Source organism: Scleropages formosus, chromosome 12 (genome assembly GCF_900964775.1).
Source record: "Scleropages formosus chromosome 12, fSclFor1.1, whole genome shotgun sequence".
Taxonomy (NCBI): Eukaryota; Metazoa; Chordata; class Actinopteri; order Osteoglossiformes; family Osteoglossidae; genus Scleropages; species Scleropages formosus.
Window position 1 is genome coordinate 8,990,716 of NC_041817.1, and position 15,598 is coordinate 9,006,313.

Here is a 15,598-nt window from a genome sequence, read left to right on the forward strand (position 1 = left end):
GGGGTTATTTTTTCTTATATCACATTTGGCTTAAAAAAAAAAGTCATTGAAGTCATCCGTATAAATTGCAAAGTAGGAGACCATGTCAGAGAATAAATAAAAGTTACAAATAAGCAGAACACAGAAATAAGTTTGGAACATACATAATTGGATGAATAAGTAAAAAAATCTGGTCTCGGTCTCAAACTGAGAACACTGTAAAAAATGAATCAGTGGTGAAGCAGATTTTATTAAAAATATAAATTAATTTCAAGTAAATGATAAGTACATTTAATCTATTAAATCAAGATTTCATATTTTACATAAAATATTGGTTCATTTTCACAGAAATAATTACAGAAAATAATCGAATTGATTATTTTTAGGAGCTTTTGCGCAGCTTTTTGTTTTTTAAAATAGACAGGTGTGAGATTAAATCATTTTATTTGAGGAGTTCAGCCTTAGCCTGTAATTTGCCGACGTCATCGAAATTTTGGCTCGCTTTCTCCCTGCGCATGCGTTAGTATTTGTCGGGTAGTAGTTCGTTCTTGATAAGGTGAGTTATAGGTATATAGTTTGTAATTTAACACTTGTACTGTATCGGTACATTTATGGCAGACATAGTTTTCACTGGTTTTATGCATTTACTGAGAATCTACTTCGAATCTCTCCGTCTTTTTTCTGGCCGCATTACGAAACAACGGCGCCAAACTCGAATTAAATTCAAATTGGTGTGTCGCACTCACTGTAGTAGTTGAGTGAGCTATCCGTTTACAAATTTACAGCAATCAAACCTTCAGTTATATGAGACTAACAAATAGTAGTCACATTAACGTTTTCAAGTGAAGAATCTCTGATACCTGTGGTAACAAATGCATTTTGACTGAATCTACTTCTCTCCGTGTCTTTTTTCTGCTGGCTGAACCGTTCAGTTAACGAAAACGGCGCCAAAAACTGAATGTAACCAAGTCTCCGGTGTAGCCAAGTGGTATCCGTTTAGAAAGCAGTCTAACTTTTAAAAGTAAAATGCTTGTGATATGTACACAGTATGTTAGTCACATTAGTTTTTTCAAGTGAAGCATGCCATCTGTAATACCTGTATTACAATGAATTGAATGAATCAACTGTTGGCTGCATTAGAAAACGGCGCCAAACTCGGTATTAATAATTAATATGCTGTTACTGTAGCTAAGAGAACTATCCGTTTTATACAGCAATCTAACCTTCAAAGTAAAATTCTCGTCAAATGTATCTTAGTCACACTGTTTTCAAGTGAAGTATGGCTGATAATTGTATTAACTTGGTATTTCCATTTTCATACGTTATTTAGCTAGGTAATTGGTGTCAACCATTGTGAATTCCAACAAACTCATTTGCAGGTGGATTGCTTGTGCAACGTAGACGTAATACCTTTTTGCCGGACTTTTGTTGTTCCTTCTTTTTAAGGTAAGTCTAAACTAGTTTCTATAGCTGTTCACGTTAAAGGGATACCCCACTTCAATGTGCTAGTGGCAAAGAATTTTTGGACAAATCAGCCACTTTGGGAGCAATTTGTGCTTGAACCCTGATGATTACCACTTGCTGTTATATTTTAAACTATTTCCCCCCCTTTTTTACAGGTATATATTGAAGACCACTATAGATGTTCTGCCATGTAAGCATAGATTCCCTTGCAATTTAACATTTAAAGCTCAGATTTAAGGGGTAGTTGGGTGTATGAGGATGTAGTTTGCAATCATGGTGTGGCAGTGCAAGATCTGTCAGTGGATAGCCTCCACGAAAGGAGGTGTCTTGAAGCACTATCGATTTCATCATGGTTCATTTACACATGGCCATTTTGTACTGTGTCCACACTCCAGTTGTCCATGCTCTTTCAAAACACAGAGTGCCCTTAACACACATTTAAGTAGATACCATATACATGAGGACAATCAAGTGCCAGAAGTGCTTACTTTAAATTGTAAAAGTTGTAGCACACAACATTGTTCTGAGAAGGACTATTTTCAACATTTAGGTCATCATCTTAGAAGTCATGAAACCATAGAATGTGTATTTCAAGGGTGTAACTTTAAGACAAATAGATATGGGACTTTTGTAACACACAGAAGCAGAAAACATAATCCTCACTCTTACAGAGATTTCAAGACCGATGTGTTAGTGATGAAGGAGACTGAATCACATTCATTTGATACTAAGCTGCAGGACAGTGACACTGAGAACAGATGTATAGATGGGGATTACCAAATGCAAGATGAATCACAGACAGTTGTGAACAAAATAGCCTTGCTCCTGTTGAAGTTAGAGAGCATATACAATGTGTCTTCCAGATGCATTGATGACTTGGTTGAAGAACTCCGCTTTGTGTCTTGTTTGTCATCCCATTCCCAGTTGTTCAAAAACATTGTTGAATCAAGTTTAAGTAAGAATAATTGTGTCCTCAGTGAAGAGAATGTCACTGAATTTGTAAATGAACTTTGTAAGTCCAACCCTATTGTAAGAGCATTAGAAGCAGGTGGTCCCCTTGGGTCTGCCTTCAAGAGAAAACAATTTTTTAAGGACAATTTTGAAGTTGTTGAACCAGTAGAATTTGTTCTAGATGCTGCTGAGAGTAGGCAATATCACTATGTACCTATTCTTGAGACATTGCAGCAGGTGTTGAACAGCAAAAGTATGAAATTGGACATGCTGAAACATAAAGTTTCAAGTGACCCATCCCATATTGAGTCTTTTGTAGATGGCAGCTATTTCAAGGAAAATAGGTTCTTTGATGGGGATGAACTAAAAGTCTCTCTGATTATTTATGTTGATGAGTTTGAGGTGTGCAATCCACTTGGAACCTCTAAGAAAAAGCACAAAATATCAGCAGTATATTGGGTTTTGGCCAATATGCCTCCTGAATTGCGATCTACTCTGACATCAATACATTTGGCTATTCTTAGCAAAGGTGATGATGTAAGAAGGTTTGGATATGATGCAGTTTTGGAACCACTTTTGAAAGATATTTGTGTCTTAGAACAGGAAGGAGTTTTCATTGCTAGTGTTGGAAAAACCATCAAAGGGACTGTACTTTGTGTTGTAGCAGACAACCTTGGTGCCCATTCTCTCAGTGGTTTAGTTGAAAGTTTTACTGGGGATTACATCTGTAGGTTCTGTTTAGGATGTCGTAGTGAATTCCAGCAGAAAGAAGTAAGATCAGGGGCTTTTCCACAAAGGACAAAAGAGGCATATGCTGAGCATGTTGAGACTATGAAGGTAAATCCTACACTTACCCATTGTTTTGGTGTCAAAAAGGCTTGTCCACTGACAGAGAAACTGACACATTTTCACTTTGCCTGTGGTTATCCTCCAGATATAGCTCATGACTTATTTGAAGGTATCATTCCAGTAGAGCTAGCACTGTGCCTCTCTGTTCTTATCAAGAAAAAATACGTCACATTAAGTGAACTGAATGACTCAATTAAACACTTCCCCTACAAATGGACTGACAAAACTAACAGCCCTCAATCAATACCCCAAAATTTTGCTACTCGCCATAGCGTAGGGGGAAATGCACATGAGAACTGGGCACTAATCAGACTTCTCCCACTCTTTATTGGGTCAAAGATACCTTTGGATGAACCAGCATGGCACATTCTCATGATTTTAAAAGACATCATTGAACTTGTCGTGTCACCTGTCCACACAGCAGAAAGTATTGCTTTCCTTGACTTAAAGATATCTGAACATCGCCATCTCTTTTTAAGTGTGTTTCCAAATGAACGACTGCTTCCAAAACACCACTTCTTGGAGCACTATCCTCAAATGATTGAAGCCTTTGGACCACTTGTTGGATTTTGGACAATGCGATTTGAATCAAAACATAGTTTCTTTAAACGTGTAGTGAGGCATACTACCAACTTCAGAAATGTTTTGCTGTCACTCACTACAAGGCACCAAATGATGATGGCTTACCACTCCTATGCAAGCACTGTGACACCTTCAGTGTGTGTCAGTAAGGTGCACAAAATGCCTATGGAATTGGTACATGCAGAGGTACAGGAGGCCATAAGAAAATTATCACCAAACCAAACAAGTGTGCAGTTGGCCAATGCTGTATCTTACTGTGGAACAACATACAAAGTGGGCATGATATTGCCTTATGGTTGTACTGGAGGTCTACCTGACTTTGTTGAGATCGTTCAGATAGTTTTGGACAAAGGTCTCAGTTTCATTGTCAAGACTCTTATTGCTTATTACAATGAGCATCTAAGATCATATCACCTTGAGTCATCTGGGCATTTTCTTCTTGTTGAGCATGGAGCACTTGGTGATTCTTATCCTTTGGCAGCTTATTGTGTTGGTAAAAATCGTTTGGTTACTCTGAAGCGTTACATAGGTTGTACATTTTAGATTGTTGTATGATCTCACAAACTATTCAGGTTTAGGTCTGTGTTATTTCTTGCTTTGTGCTATTTTTATAAATGACTATCACTTCTTTTATTGTCTTAGGTCTAAGATACAACATGGACCCTGCAGCACTAAAAGTTCTTATTAAGGAGCAAATCAGGAAGCTAGTCCTTCCCTTAGGAATCCCAAATACTGTAGATGAATTGAAATTAGCTGTAAAGGAAGCATTTGTTATAACCGAGGAGTTTAGCCTACAGTACATGGACTCTGATTTTCATGACTTTTTCACACTTACTTCTACTGACCAGATTCAACACAAGGATACAGTCAAAGTTGTGTTCCCTTCTCCTGTGGTGCTGACATTCTGTACTCAACATGATACCATCCCTAGCACCAGTACATTACAGTTTGAAGAGGAATCATCTGCCGTTGCATTTATACATAGTTCGTCAGGTTACAGTGGGGCAGATGTATCTACAACCCAGTCAGATGATGCACTTTCCTCTTCTTCTCAGGATACACTCATCCTTTCTCCACAGAGTAGCCCAGACAGGCTACCATGGCCTCAAGAATTTACAATTCCATGTTTCTCCCCAGAAGTACAGATCGTGCTTGAAAAGGCAATGGAGGCCTACATGAGAGATGGCACTCTTATGAGTGTCCAAAATGTAAAGAGAAATATAACTGAAAGGCTGACTCAGGCTATTTATGCTTATACAGCATATCCTTCAGGTATGCAGATTATCTGTGTGGCAGAAGCACTTGTTCGGAAATATCCATGTCTAAAAGAACCTGGTTCCTTAAGTGGATATTATGGTTGGCAGATGAGTCTTAAGTACAAAATGGCTGATTACAGAAGGCGACTCAGCAAGTTTGGTTGTCCTGAAGTTACATGTAACACGCTGAAAAGTAAGAGTCCTGAGAACAGGAAACCCGCAAAGAATGTCAAAAAGCCGAGGAAAGCAGAAGTGAATTACCTGCCACCATACCCAACAGGTCAGAGTGAAGAGAGTTTGGAGCAAGAAAGGTTGGAATTGCTTAGTGAAGTAAAAAAGAGGGACAATACCATGGTGATCAAAGCAAAAATGGCAAAAACTTTCACGCTCAGAAGACATGAAGTTGTCAACCTGTCCCCCAGAGTTGTGGATTTTAAAGACAGATGGCCTGCACTGTTTAACCCCCAGCAGGTGAGTCATTAAATGACAACCTTTTATCCTTACAGCACCTCTCTAATATGTGATTTCAAGTATTGCTAAAAACAACATATGGAAAATTTAATTTATTGCTGTAGACAAGTTATACATTGAATGAACAGTAATTTCATGTTTTGGTTAAGACATGCAAGTTTATGCATTGCTTATAACATTACATTCCATAAACTTACATAAAGACAATATAGTGAGGTGCCCTATAAATGCAGTACTTTTGTATAAATCGTTTACATTTTGATTTTTTGTTTTGTTATTTCCTTTCAGATAAATGAAGAATTCAGGAGAATTACCACTTTGGATTTAGAGCCAAAATTTATGCAGATGTTGGACCAGTATACCCCAAATCTGTTGAGCATATTTTGTGCCAAAGGAGGAGCACTTGGACAAACTTTGCAGGACAAAATGGTTGCCATTCATCAGGTATTTTAAAATAATGTAATCTTTAATCGATTTGGTTGGATATATTTAACAAGATCTTAGAGATTGTTGGCACTGGTAATCAATAGTACATTTTGCTACATTTTAGAACCCTGGTGGTGTTACTATTGACCAGACAAGAGAAGTTGTCATTCGTTGCTTGGTTCATTACTTGGGTGAAAAGGATGATGATCTCATCCAGGAATACCATGTAAGTATCTATCTTACAAAATACTAAGAATTAACCAAAAAAAAAAATTGCAGGTTTTATGAGTTTGGAATTTTGTATTTGTGCTCATGTAAAACAAACTGAGTAGTGATTAAACACAATATTTTTAAAAATCTCTTGTGTTTTGAGTTTTCAAAAAAATATATTGAATCTCCAAAGTCTATACTGATAAAGGGAATTCCCATGTTCTGTTCTTTGTCTTCTGTAGTGCGCCGAAACAGATTTTCAGCAAGATCTCATGCACCACACAATGAAAATTTCTGTCTTTAAGAGGGGTGAGCAGGATGACATCAGCATTGTCTTGGAGGGTGCCCAAGTAGTGAGTGGTTTAGGAAATGTGGCTAAAGCTTGTGCCGTTCTTCTTGGCCTCACTTATGCTCTAAATCTGAGCTACCCTAAACAGCTCAGGTATACATTTGAAGCATTTCAAAAGCTCATCTTAGAGTTGGACACTTGTAAGTTTTCACCCAAAATGCAGTCTCTTAAGAATAAGCTTGCTTAATGTAGTCATGCAATACAATTTACTTGGCTGAACACAGTGTTAAAACAAGCATTGACATACAAGTTACATTCTTTAAAATGTTTTAAGATTTACACCACAAAAATGCATATTTGTTTAGTGATGCAACATCAGACCACAGTATGAGGTGTGGCAAATTTTCAGTTCAGGTACAGTTGATCTGTATAATTATGTAGAAATTTGGGACAGTAATATGGCAATTTATGTTACTTGTAACTTCTGTTTTGTACAAATTTTTAATTGTAGAAGTTTAGAAAATGTGTACATTTTTGTTTTGACTTTTATATATCAGATTGAGATCTGATGATTATTTTTAGTATTTTAGTATTTGAATATGCCATAAATTTTTTTTTTGATGAATACAAAACCTGTCCAATACAAATACAGCATTGTACAAATATTACAAAATAAATACTTAACTACATGTGCCTGTGAGTTTTTTCTTATATTTTGTAAGTTTTATTGAATTTCTTTATTGGTTTGTGAGAATTGGACTGCTGCTTTAACTTTACCTAAATTCTTACATTTCTTGGAACTGTACAAATCAGAATTAAAAAAGAGAAATGTTTTCATATTTAAAATGTAATTCATCTAATACAATTGTGCAATGCAGTAATTTAAAAAGTCACACAAAAGAAAAGCAAAGCTTAATTGATTTACGTAGTTTAAGTTAAAATAATGTTCTAACTCTATCAAAAGCAACCAAGTAATATTACTAAATTTATTTGGTAGATAACTTAAAATAATTAGTAGAATGAACAAGTTTTTTTTTGATGCTGTTGCTTTGTGGACATAAATAATTTTGGTAAATTCACTTGATTTCATTAAGTAGATTTCACTAAATAATATATGCTGTTGACATTTACTTAAAATTATTGCTGTAATATTTTTGCCTAAATTTTTTTTTGTAGAACCACATATCATTTTTTACAGTGAATGCCAATCGCCTTTAGCAACCCTAATTGGCAGGCGGCCTTTTCACTCAGTGTGGTGACAGACCTTCACATGCATTTCTGTGGAAATACTTTGTAACACTACTGTGGGGATATATTTCAGCCTAAGTAGCATTTTTTTTTTTTGCTCCTCTTGTTCCCATCTCTTTCTCCCAGCATAATGGACAATCATTAAAGTGACAAAAGTCATAAAATCTGTGTGCATAGCATACTGAACATTTGAACTTTATAATGAGGGTAATTGATGCACAGTAATTTCAGTGATTAATGTTGGTTTGGATCATTGGTCTTGTTCACAGCATTTTTTTTTACTTTGAAATTGCAGTACACATCATATGTAATTAATATGGAAAGGAAAAAGGAAATTGCTATATTATTTCTTCCTTTAAAATAAAAAACAAGTTTATAGTTTATACATCTGTGGCCAAGGCCCTTCTTCATTTTATCTGTTCCTATAATAAAGATTCAGTCTGCTGATGTTTAAATTCCCTGCCAAACACACCATTATCCAAATAAATATGGCACTTACAGTATTTCTACAGATTTAGACAGTTTAGAAAAAAAACGCGCCGTTGCAAATGCAACGCTATAATGTAGTGACACGGTGATGTGTTATTGTTGCACAACCTTTGTGCTATTTAAGTAAAATTTGCAATAAGTGTGGTGTCACGTGTGTTTCCCAAATTGTTACATTCCTCTGTGGAAACCTGCAGATATCCCACCCATGGACAAAGCCTTCAGGCATCTTGACAATTGTACACTTACTGCTGGTTTGTTTATAGATTTGCTCCACATCCCCTGAAGAAATTAGTATTTATCTCCATGGGGTATGTGCATTAAGATCCACTCAAAAGCTGTGATGAGCCAGCGACATTGACTTTTCAGCTGGAATTTTGGAGGCGACTTTAAATGTGGACATGGATGGATTGTTGTGATCCGAACAACTCAGTAAACAAACAAATAAATAAGCAAGTAAGCCACATAAAAGATGCAGTTTCCAAAGGCAGTGTGTGAAAATAAGTATGCTGACTTGACATGACACAGGTAAGATGAGACGCTACAGCAGTTTTCTCTTATCTTTTATAGTGAAGCTGATAGGCTGGTGGAGCACAGCTAACATTAGCTGTGTTTTAGACTGCAGGCAAGGCCTTTATTGCAGTGATTTAGTGTCATTCAAGTATTTCAAAACAGCCAGAATAGAATACATTTGTTGAAAAGCTAATGGGTCACATGTATATGTATTGTCAGAAATTACTACACTTCAAGAGCTGCAATCTGACAATGGCCTGTTACACTGCTCCAGGCACAAAAGGCATTCAAACCATAAATAGTATCTCTTTTTTGGCCTGTGTCGTGAAAGATGCTGTCAAGTACTTAACCCCATCACGAACTTGCTGTCAGAGTTGATAGAAAGTAATGAGTGTGTATTGAAAAAGTGTTGAATTTGCATTGAATAACATTAAGGCCTTAAACACCATAACAGCCTATGAAAAGGCATCAGTGAATTTCTTCTTCTTCTTCTTCTTCTTCTTCTTCTTCTTCTTATTCCTTCTGAGAGGAAAGTATTATTACATTTGTTTGAGCAGAGGCATCTAGCCACCAACCTGGAAAATCAGTTGTTTCCAGCATTACAGTCTGAGATTTCTTTCATCCATTGCCAGATCAAGACACTGACAGCACTGCAGATTAATGGACATGTAGCATAATTATGGTAATACTGATATTCATATGCAGTGATAAGGGGTGAAAAGGCATCATTACGAAGATGTACTCTTCTACTTGGGATAGTCTGAATGTGACAATCAGATACGCATTTAATGAAGTAAACATAGGGGGAAATGCCAGAAAGCTAGATGATACTGTGAATGCTTGCTGCATCCTAAATTCATTAAAGAGCCTTTGTTTGTTTTACTGGATATAATTAAGATGTTTGCTATACAGTTAAAATGAGTGGAGTTACAATTTTTTCAGTGATTAGAAGGAGGAAAACATTAAAAAATACTCAGCGAAGCTATACATTAGATTGACATGTCTGCCCTTTGCACACTTGTAATTCTTTCTTTGCAATATGCTACACAGGATATTTGTTGGGTTTTCACAATGGTCAGCTGCAGCACTGGATTTTTGTTTTCTTGTAGAAACCCTATAACGGAGATGATAAAACCTAAGAATTTACCCTAATAATGTGGACTAAGGGCTGTGTACTCTGAGAAAGTACAAGGTACCGTAGGTACGCAGACAGTAAAAAGTGGCAGTGATATGTCCTACTCTGTGGTAAATAACGATGCTCAGAATGTAGCTGTCGGTGCTGCGTAGAAAAGCTGTAACAGTTTAACACCAACAGACCGTAACGGTGGCAACTGACACGGAAAACAAAGATGTGCTGTCCATTTCTAGGAATGAATGGGAGATGGCCCCTGGCCGCAGGCCGACATTTGGAGCATCCTTCGGCACCGGCGGCTCTGCGCACGAGAGCAACTTCGGTAGCGCGCATCAGCCGCGTCGCGCGCATCAGCCGCACCCGTTCGTTCCACTGTAGCTCTCAGTGGTAATTTAATATCTGATTTAGCAGTGCTTCCATTAAAACAGGCAGTGGTGCACTGGACAGTGGAGTGGGTAACACTTCCACGCTTACTTCGGAAGCTCTCGCTGTACAAGAAAAAAAACACAGTTTCAGTGATAAACCAGGGAATAAAATCCGCGTGCGTGTGAATTATTAAAAAATGTACGAAATGCTCCAGGGGACAGGTTTACTCCGGGGGTCGTCCTCTCTCTCTGCGTGACACATCCTTGAAGTGACTCATGGGGTCTGGCCGTTTGAGTGTGAAGCAGCGTCTCGCCACCCGTTACTCGGAGCGCATCTGCGTGTAACAGCGGAGCTCCTCGGACCCCGAAGCGCGAGGTCCCGCCCCCCGCCGCACGCCATTGGCTCCTCGTGCTTGTGAATGTCATTACACTCCGGTGTGGTCCAGCAGTGGGTCAGCGATGCAAGTTAGAGCGAGGGAAGAGTGCCCGGCGTCTTCGGCGGGAGAGCTGCGATGCTGCGCGATGTGACGGTGCTGTCGGTTCACTTCTAGCTCGAGCACAATAATGCGCAAAAGACTGCACCTCCATCCCCTGACTCGCCACTTATTGCCGAGCTCGGCGGCAATGACAAGCGGCGCGATATGAATGCGGGGAAATTTCCCCTGTTTCATGCGCAGAAGATGGAGCGGAGAGCCGCGACGGGACCGTTTGCGAAGGAACGTTACTTTTGTTTGGGCGCGCTCTTTTTTCTCGTGTTCCGCACCACACCTGCCGCAACTAAAGGTAGGATCTCCGCCACTTCGATCGTGTGTGTGCTTCACGCGCATTTCTCTGTTTCTTACACTTCTGTGCCGCGTGTGTCTATGACTATGTATGTGTTCAGCATGATCGCGCTGCTGTGCTGTCGCAGACAGATCAAAACAGCGATGAGTTTATCGCCGCGTGCCTGTTCTGGAGTAAAGACTGTCGTGGCACGAGCACAAAGTTGCTGCAGTGCGCCTTTACGCATGGTGTATAAGTAGCGCACATGAATGGTTACTCTGCACGACGCCCAGCTCTTCTCGTCTCATCTCTTTACTTCATTGATTGATTTGTACAGATCTACAGGTTTACGGAGTTGTGGCATCTGTTTTAGGAATGATGATCATTTTCTTGCTTGACGTTCTTCCTGAGGTTAAACTGTGTGTGTATAGCCTGAGTAGCTGGCCGAGAGGGTTTCAAATATTTTGAGCATTTGGTGTAAAGGGCTGGCACTGCCCACGAGACGGAACGGTGTGACACGACGGTACTTTGCAAGTAATTTGCAGTGCGGAAGCGCGTGCGCGCGCGCTCGTGCCGCGCAACAGGCACGCGCCGCGGCCGCTGATAGGCGGCGCGTGCAAAGAAGCGCTCCTGTTCCTTTGCCAGATGTGGACGCTGGCGTTGCGAGCGAGTTGCGAGGGGTCCTTCGTCGGAACAGCGAACGTGGCCAAAAAGGCGACACGTATAAAAACTAAGCCATGGGGTTTAAAAACAAGACGATCATGATCATGGCTTTAGTTAAGACTGGCTACTACTTGAAAAGTATGTGCTGCTGTAGCGAGCGATATGGATTATTTTAAACGTCCAGGACCCGTACGCTCTGATCTCTGACAGTATGTATCTGACGCGGCGTAGTCTCCATATGGCCATGTGGCGACCTGAGCCGGTCCATCGGTGTTTCGCGAGCCGCCGAAAAGACAGTCATGTGAATACTCTGCTTTTGCTTTTGGTGCGAACTGCCATTCTGTAACGCCTCTTTCTCCGACATATTAATTAACCCCATGATATGGATGTCTTAGAATGTGCTGGAGAGAGAAGCGTTTTTTATAGTGGAATCAAACAGACATGTCACATGTTGCTGAGATTTAATATTACTGACGATCCAAGAACCTATCCAAAATAAAATCTGTCAGAATTTATATACAGTAAAATATTAACTGTAACATAAAATGTGTGTGCCCCAATGAATGTACACACACTCAGGATTGACAAGATACACATTTCTATAATTTTTCCAGATTTTATGAAAACGCATCAATTTACAATATGACCCCGGACGTTCGCAGAGCCTCAAAAAAAAAGCAAGGTTGTAGTCACAATAAAAAAATCTCGGCATTCCTATATAATTACACTCCAATAAGCAAACCATATGAATTCAAATCAACGATTAAAGTTTCATACATTCATGTGAAGTAATCATATGATTGTTATCTCACGTTATTTATATATCGTGTTACTGGACAACGTGTCTTTGTCGTTATTCATTATTGCGCAGTGATTGCTGCGATGAGCACACCATGTATATATATTCAAGTCATAGATTATTGATTAATCAATCAGTGTATTACCAGCCATGTGATGAGGTAGATTATACGGTATAGGTGTATCTTCTATACACAGGCACAGTGCAGCTTCATCACAGGAATATGTAGAAGTATGTTGGGAAGGCTGCTATTTGTTCAATCATTTCTGGACTCCAGTCACAAAATAACAAACTGTGCCAGCATGACCACCTGTTACCCCAGGGTTCATTGGAGTTCATTACAACATACAGCTTTCCAACAGTCGAATGCAATGTTGAAAAAAAAAAAAAAAACTGAAATGCAGAGTCTTTGAAAGAAGAAAAATAACAATTGAATTGGGAAAAGTTTTCTTTTATTTTGTGACATAGAGATTTGGCATTGAAAGACGGTGAATATTAGTCACTGTAGCACTATGCCAGAGCAGAGAAAAATAGGACCAAAGTAACAACAAAACAAAGGCAGAAAATAACTGCAAGTGACTTACAGGCTGTCTTTGGACTATTGTTGACGCTTGACCCTCAGCTGCCGACGTGTACGTGTGACAGCGAAAGCAGCATTAACATGTGATCGGTCTGACATACGTCCTTGCCGCTCTGCAGTGTGCCTTTCTTCCACAGAGCTCCGGCACGATGTGAGAGGACTCGCCTTCCCAAGCACTCAACACATTTCAGCACTTACGAGATCAATAGACGTGTGTGCAGAGGGTCGGTCTTCAGGGCTTCTGTTTACAATACTGCATTTAAAGAGCCCACCGAAGCTTCAGAGGCATTTTTAAAATGCTTCACTCTATCCCGCCTCCAAGAGTTGGCACCCTTCACAGGTTTCTAGTGATAATTTCCTGTGAGGATGTTGCATGCTACTCTTCCTGGTGCATCGGGGCTCAGGAGAAACACTTGCTTTTTTATGAGTTACATTCTATTCTACTTTTGAGCACCTTGGCGTTCTCAATAACCTTCCTTTGACCTCTCTGCACTAAATGTGATTGGAGGCAGGATCTGGCATGAGTTCTCAGTTGCAGTGAAGTTCAGCATTGTAGATTTTTACACTTAGACGTCATAGCGACATCACATTTATGCACTTAACGACTGATTTCCTCCAAAGTGATTTATGGGATTATGTCACTTACCCATTCGTACAGGTGGGTCATTTTCCAGTGGAGCAGTTTCGAGCAAGTACTTTACTCAAGGGCACTGTAACAGGAGATGGGATTGAAACCCGCACCCTTTAAGCCCAGATGCAGGCGCTCCAACCAGAATGGATTTTCTTGTGGAGCCAGAAAAATTGACTAACTTGCTCAAGAGTCAAAGGTACAACCTTCAGATTTCAAACCAGCGTCCTTTAACCACTGTGATACTTGAAGCCTTACAACACAGTTCACAATGGAAGGGAATAGCCTTGGCATTTTGAAAACATCAGAGTAAGGCTTTAAATGGGTTTGATCACAAGGCAATGTGGCTTTTTCACACGAGGGTTAGCTCATGGTGTGAACCCAAGGGATTTCACATGAAAACATACAGTGGCTTCAGAAACAGTTATTCCATACAGCTGGTTAGGCTCCGGTTTGCCGCGACCCCACTTGTGTGTGTGTGTTTGTGTGTGTGTTTAGAATGTGAGATCTTTTTCGCTTTTGTTTCTGCTATTTTTTTGTGTGTTTTCAGCGTCCAGAAGCTGTTGTATTTCATGCCAGTGACTTCTGTAGTTCGGCTCCTACTGATAACACATATGACAAATGTCTTTGTTCTCAAGATAATCTCCACCCAGCCACAGTTACCTGGTAAAGAAGTGAAGTGAAAAACCGTACCATTTCGGCCCATTTGTCAGTACTACAGTAGAGCTTGTCAAGAAGACTGAATCTGACTTCACTCTTGGCAAACAATGTCATTTCATTATACAATAATAAAGAATGGATACACATTTTATGTGGTAAAAATTGTAACAGTAAGTGAAAAAGTTTGTCCTCAAACACAGCCTTAAATTAAAATTCAGATTATTATTATTATTATTACTGTTTTGAGCGTATTTGTACTGTAGAACACGTGGCTTTTGGTGCGCCAGGTCAGGTGCTGTGGGACGTAAATCTTAAAAAGCTTCGTAAGCAAAGCACCAACACGTCCTGTTCTTTTTTTCAGTCCCTTTCACCTGGCGCCCAGCAGCTTTTTCTGCGCCGTTTGTGTTGTTATCAGCACCGCGCCGCCACACTGTTTCGCTTGATCATCAAAGTTCTTTGATGCAATACAGTATTAGTTCAGTTTTTCATGAATTCAGCTTTAAATGACAAGTTGGAAAAGGTGACAGCTTTAAATGCCTTTTGTATGGCATACACAGTGGAGTATTTACATTTGGGCAGTGGGTGGGTGGGGTTTATTTTAATTGCTTTTGTATGGCGTTCGGTGCAGAGAAAACCCCCCGTCCACAGTTGAGCAGAGAAATTTCTAAATATAAAATCAAGGATGAAAGGGGAGAGACCTCGTTTAAGTCTCCATTATGCTACTACAAGTAACGCGGCGAGGGAGTCATCTAAATGCACCATCTTGCTGACAGTGATGTGCTTACTTGAGTTCAGATGTTGACATCAGCTTTGCACAAAGACAGATGGACACATTTCCAGAAGTGATGGAAATAAATGCCCTAACATGTGCTGTTCTCATCGTGACAGGTCCTAACAGAGATCAGATTATGGCTGCTTATCTTACAGGGACTCACGGTCTCACACACAGAAATTATTACAATTTATACGTGTATTTGAATAAAGGACTGACATCTGGCAGTGGTTAATTCTTGAATTACTCGTGACTGGCTGGTTCCTGGCAATGCAAATAGATCTTGATGCAAAACTTGTATGTTGTATACGGAGTTTTGTATCATCTCTGTATTATGAGGTTACCTTCGGAAAATGAGCAAGGGAATAATTCATTACTTTTATCCATAAACTATCGCAATATATAAATATTACAGTATATTAAGTCTTGTTGTGTCTGCTGTAGAATGATTTTCCCATTATTCCGAAACAGATATCCCTAGGTCATAATTTAAATAGAAATAACATTGTACAT

General features: G+C 39.4%; 2 protein-coding genes across 7 annotated transcripts in view; both read left to right on the forward strand.

Annotated features, from left to right (window-relative positions):
• Window positions 1-247: 247 nt before the first annotated feature.
• Window positions 248-6,934, forward strand: LOC114912033 (uncharacterized). 6 transcript variants are annotated; one of them, XM_029256644.1, is made up of 6 exons: window positions 248-1,425; window positions 1,599-1,633; window positions 4,468-5,552; window positions 5,841-5,996; window positions 6,103-6,204; window positions 6,431-6,934. In XM_029256644.1, the coding sequence occupies exons 3-6, from the start codon at window positions 4,482-4,484 to the stop codon at window positions 6,722-6,724; spliced, it is 1,623 nt and encodes a 540-aa protein (XP_029112477.1). In that variant the 5' UTR covers window positions 248-1,425; window positions 1,599-1,633; window positions 4,468-4,481; the 3' UTR covers window positions 6,725-6,934. The 6 variants fall into 6 exon arrangements, with proteins under 6 accessions (XP_029112477.1, XP_029112480.1, XP_029112478.1 ...); XM_029256647.1 differs by having other exon boundaries at window positions 5,362-5,552; XM_029256645.1 differs by having other exon boundaries at window positions 248-535; window positions 1,359-1,633.
• Window positions 6,935-10,702: 3,768 nt separating this feature from the next.
• unc5db (unc-5 netrin receptor Db) overlaps window positions 10,703-15,598 on the forward strand; it is a 184,974-nt gene continuing 180,078 nt past the window's right edge. The window contains exon 1 of the mRNA XM_018762538.2: window positions 10,703-11,004. Within this exon, the coding sequence (XP_018618054.2) occupies window positions 10,863-11,004 (142 nt within the window). The 5' untranslated portion in view covers window positions 10,703-10,862. The remainder of the gene's footprint in view (window positions 11,005-15,598) is intronic.

Coding starts and splice junctions, on each gene's coding strand:
- LOC114912033 (XM_029256642.1), top strand. CDS start 4,440: ATGACTATCACTTCTTTTATTGTCTTAGGTCTAAGATACAACATGGAC. Junction 5,553..5,840: donor CACTGTTTAACCCCCAGCAG/GTGAGTCATTAA, acceptor ATTTCCTTTCAG/ATAAATGAAGAATTCAGGAG. Junction 5,997..6,102: donor AAATGGTTGCCATTCATCAG/GTATTTTAAAAT, acceptor GCTACATTTTAG/AACCCTGGTGGTGTTACTAT.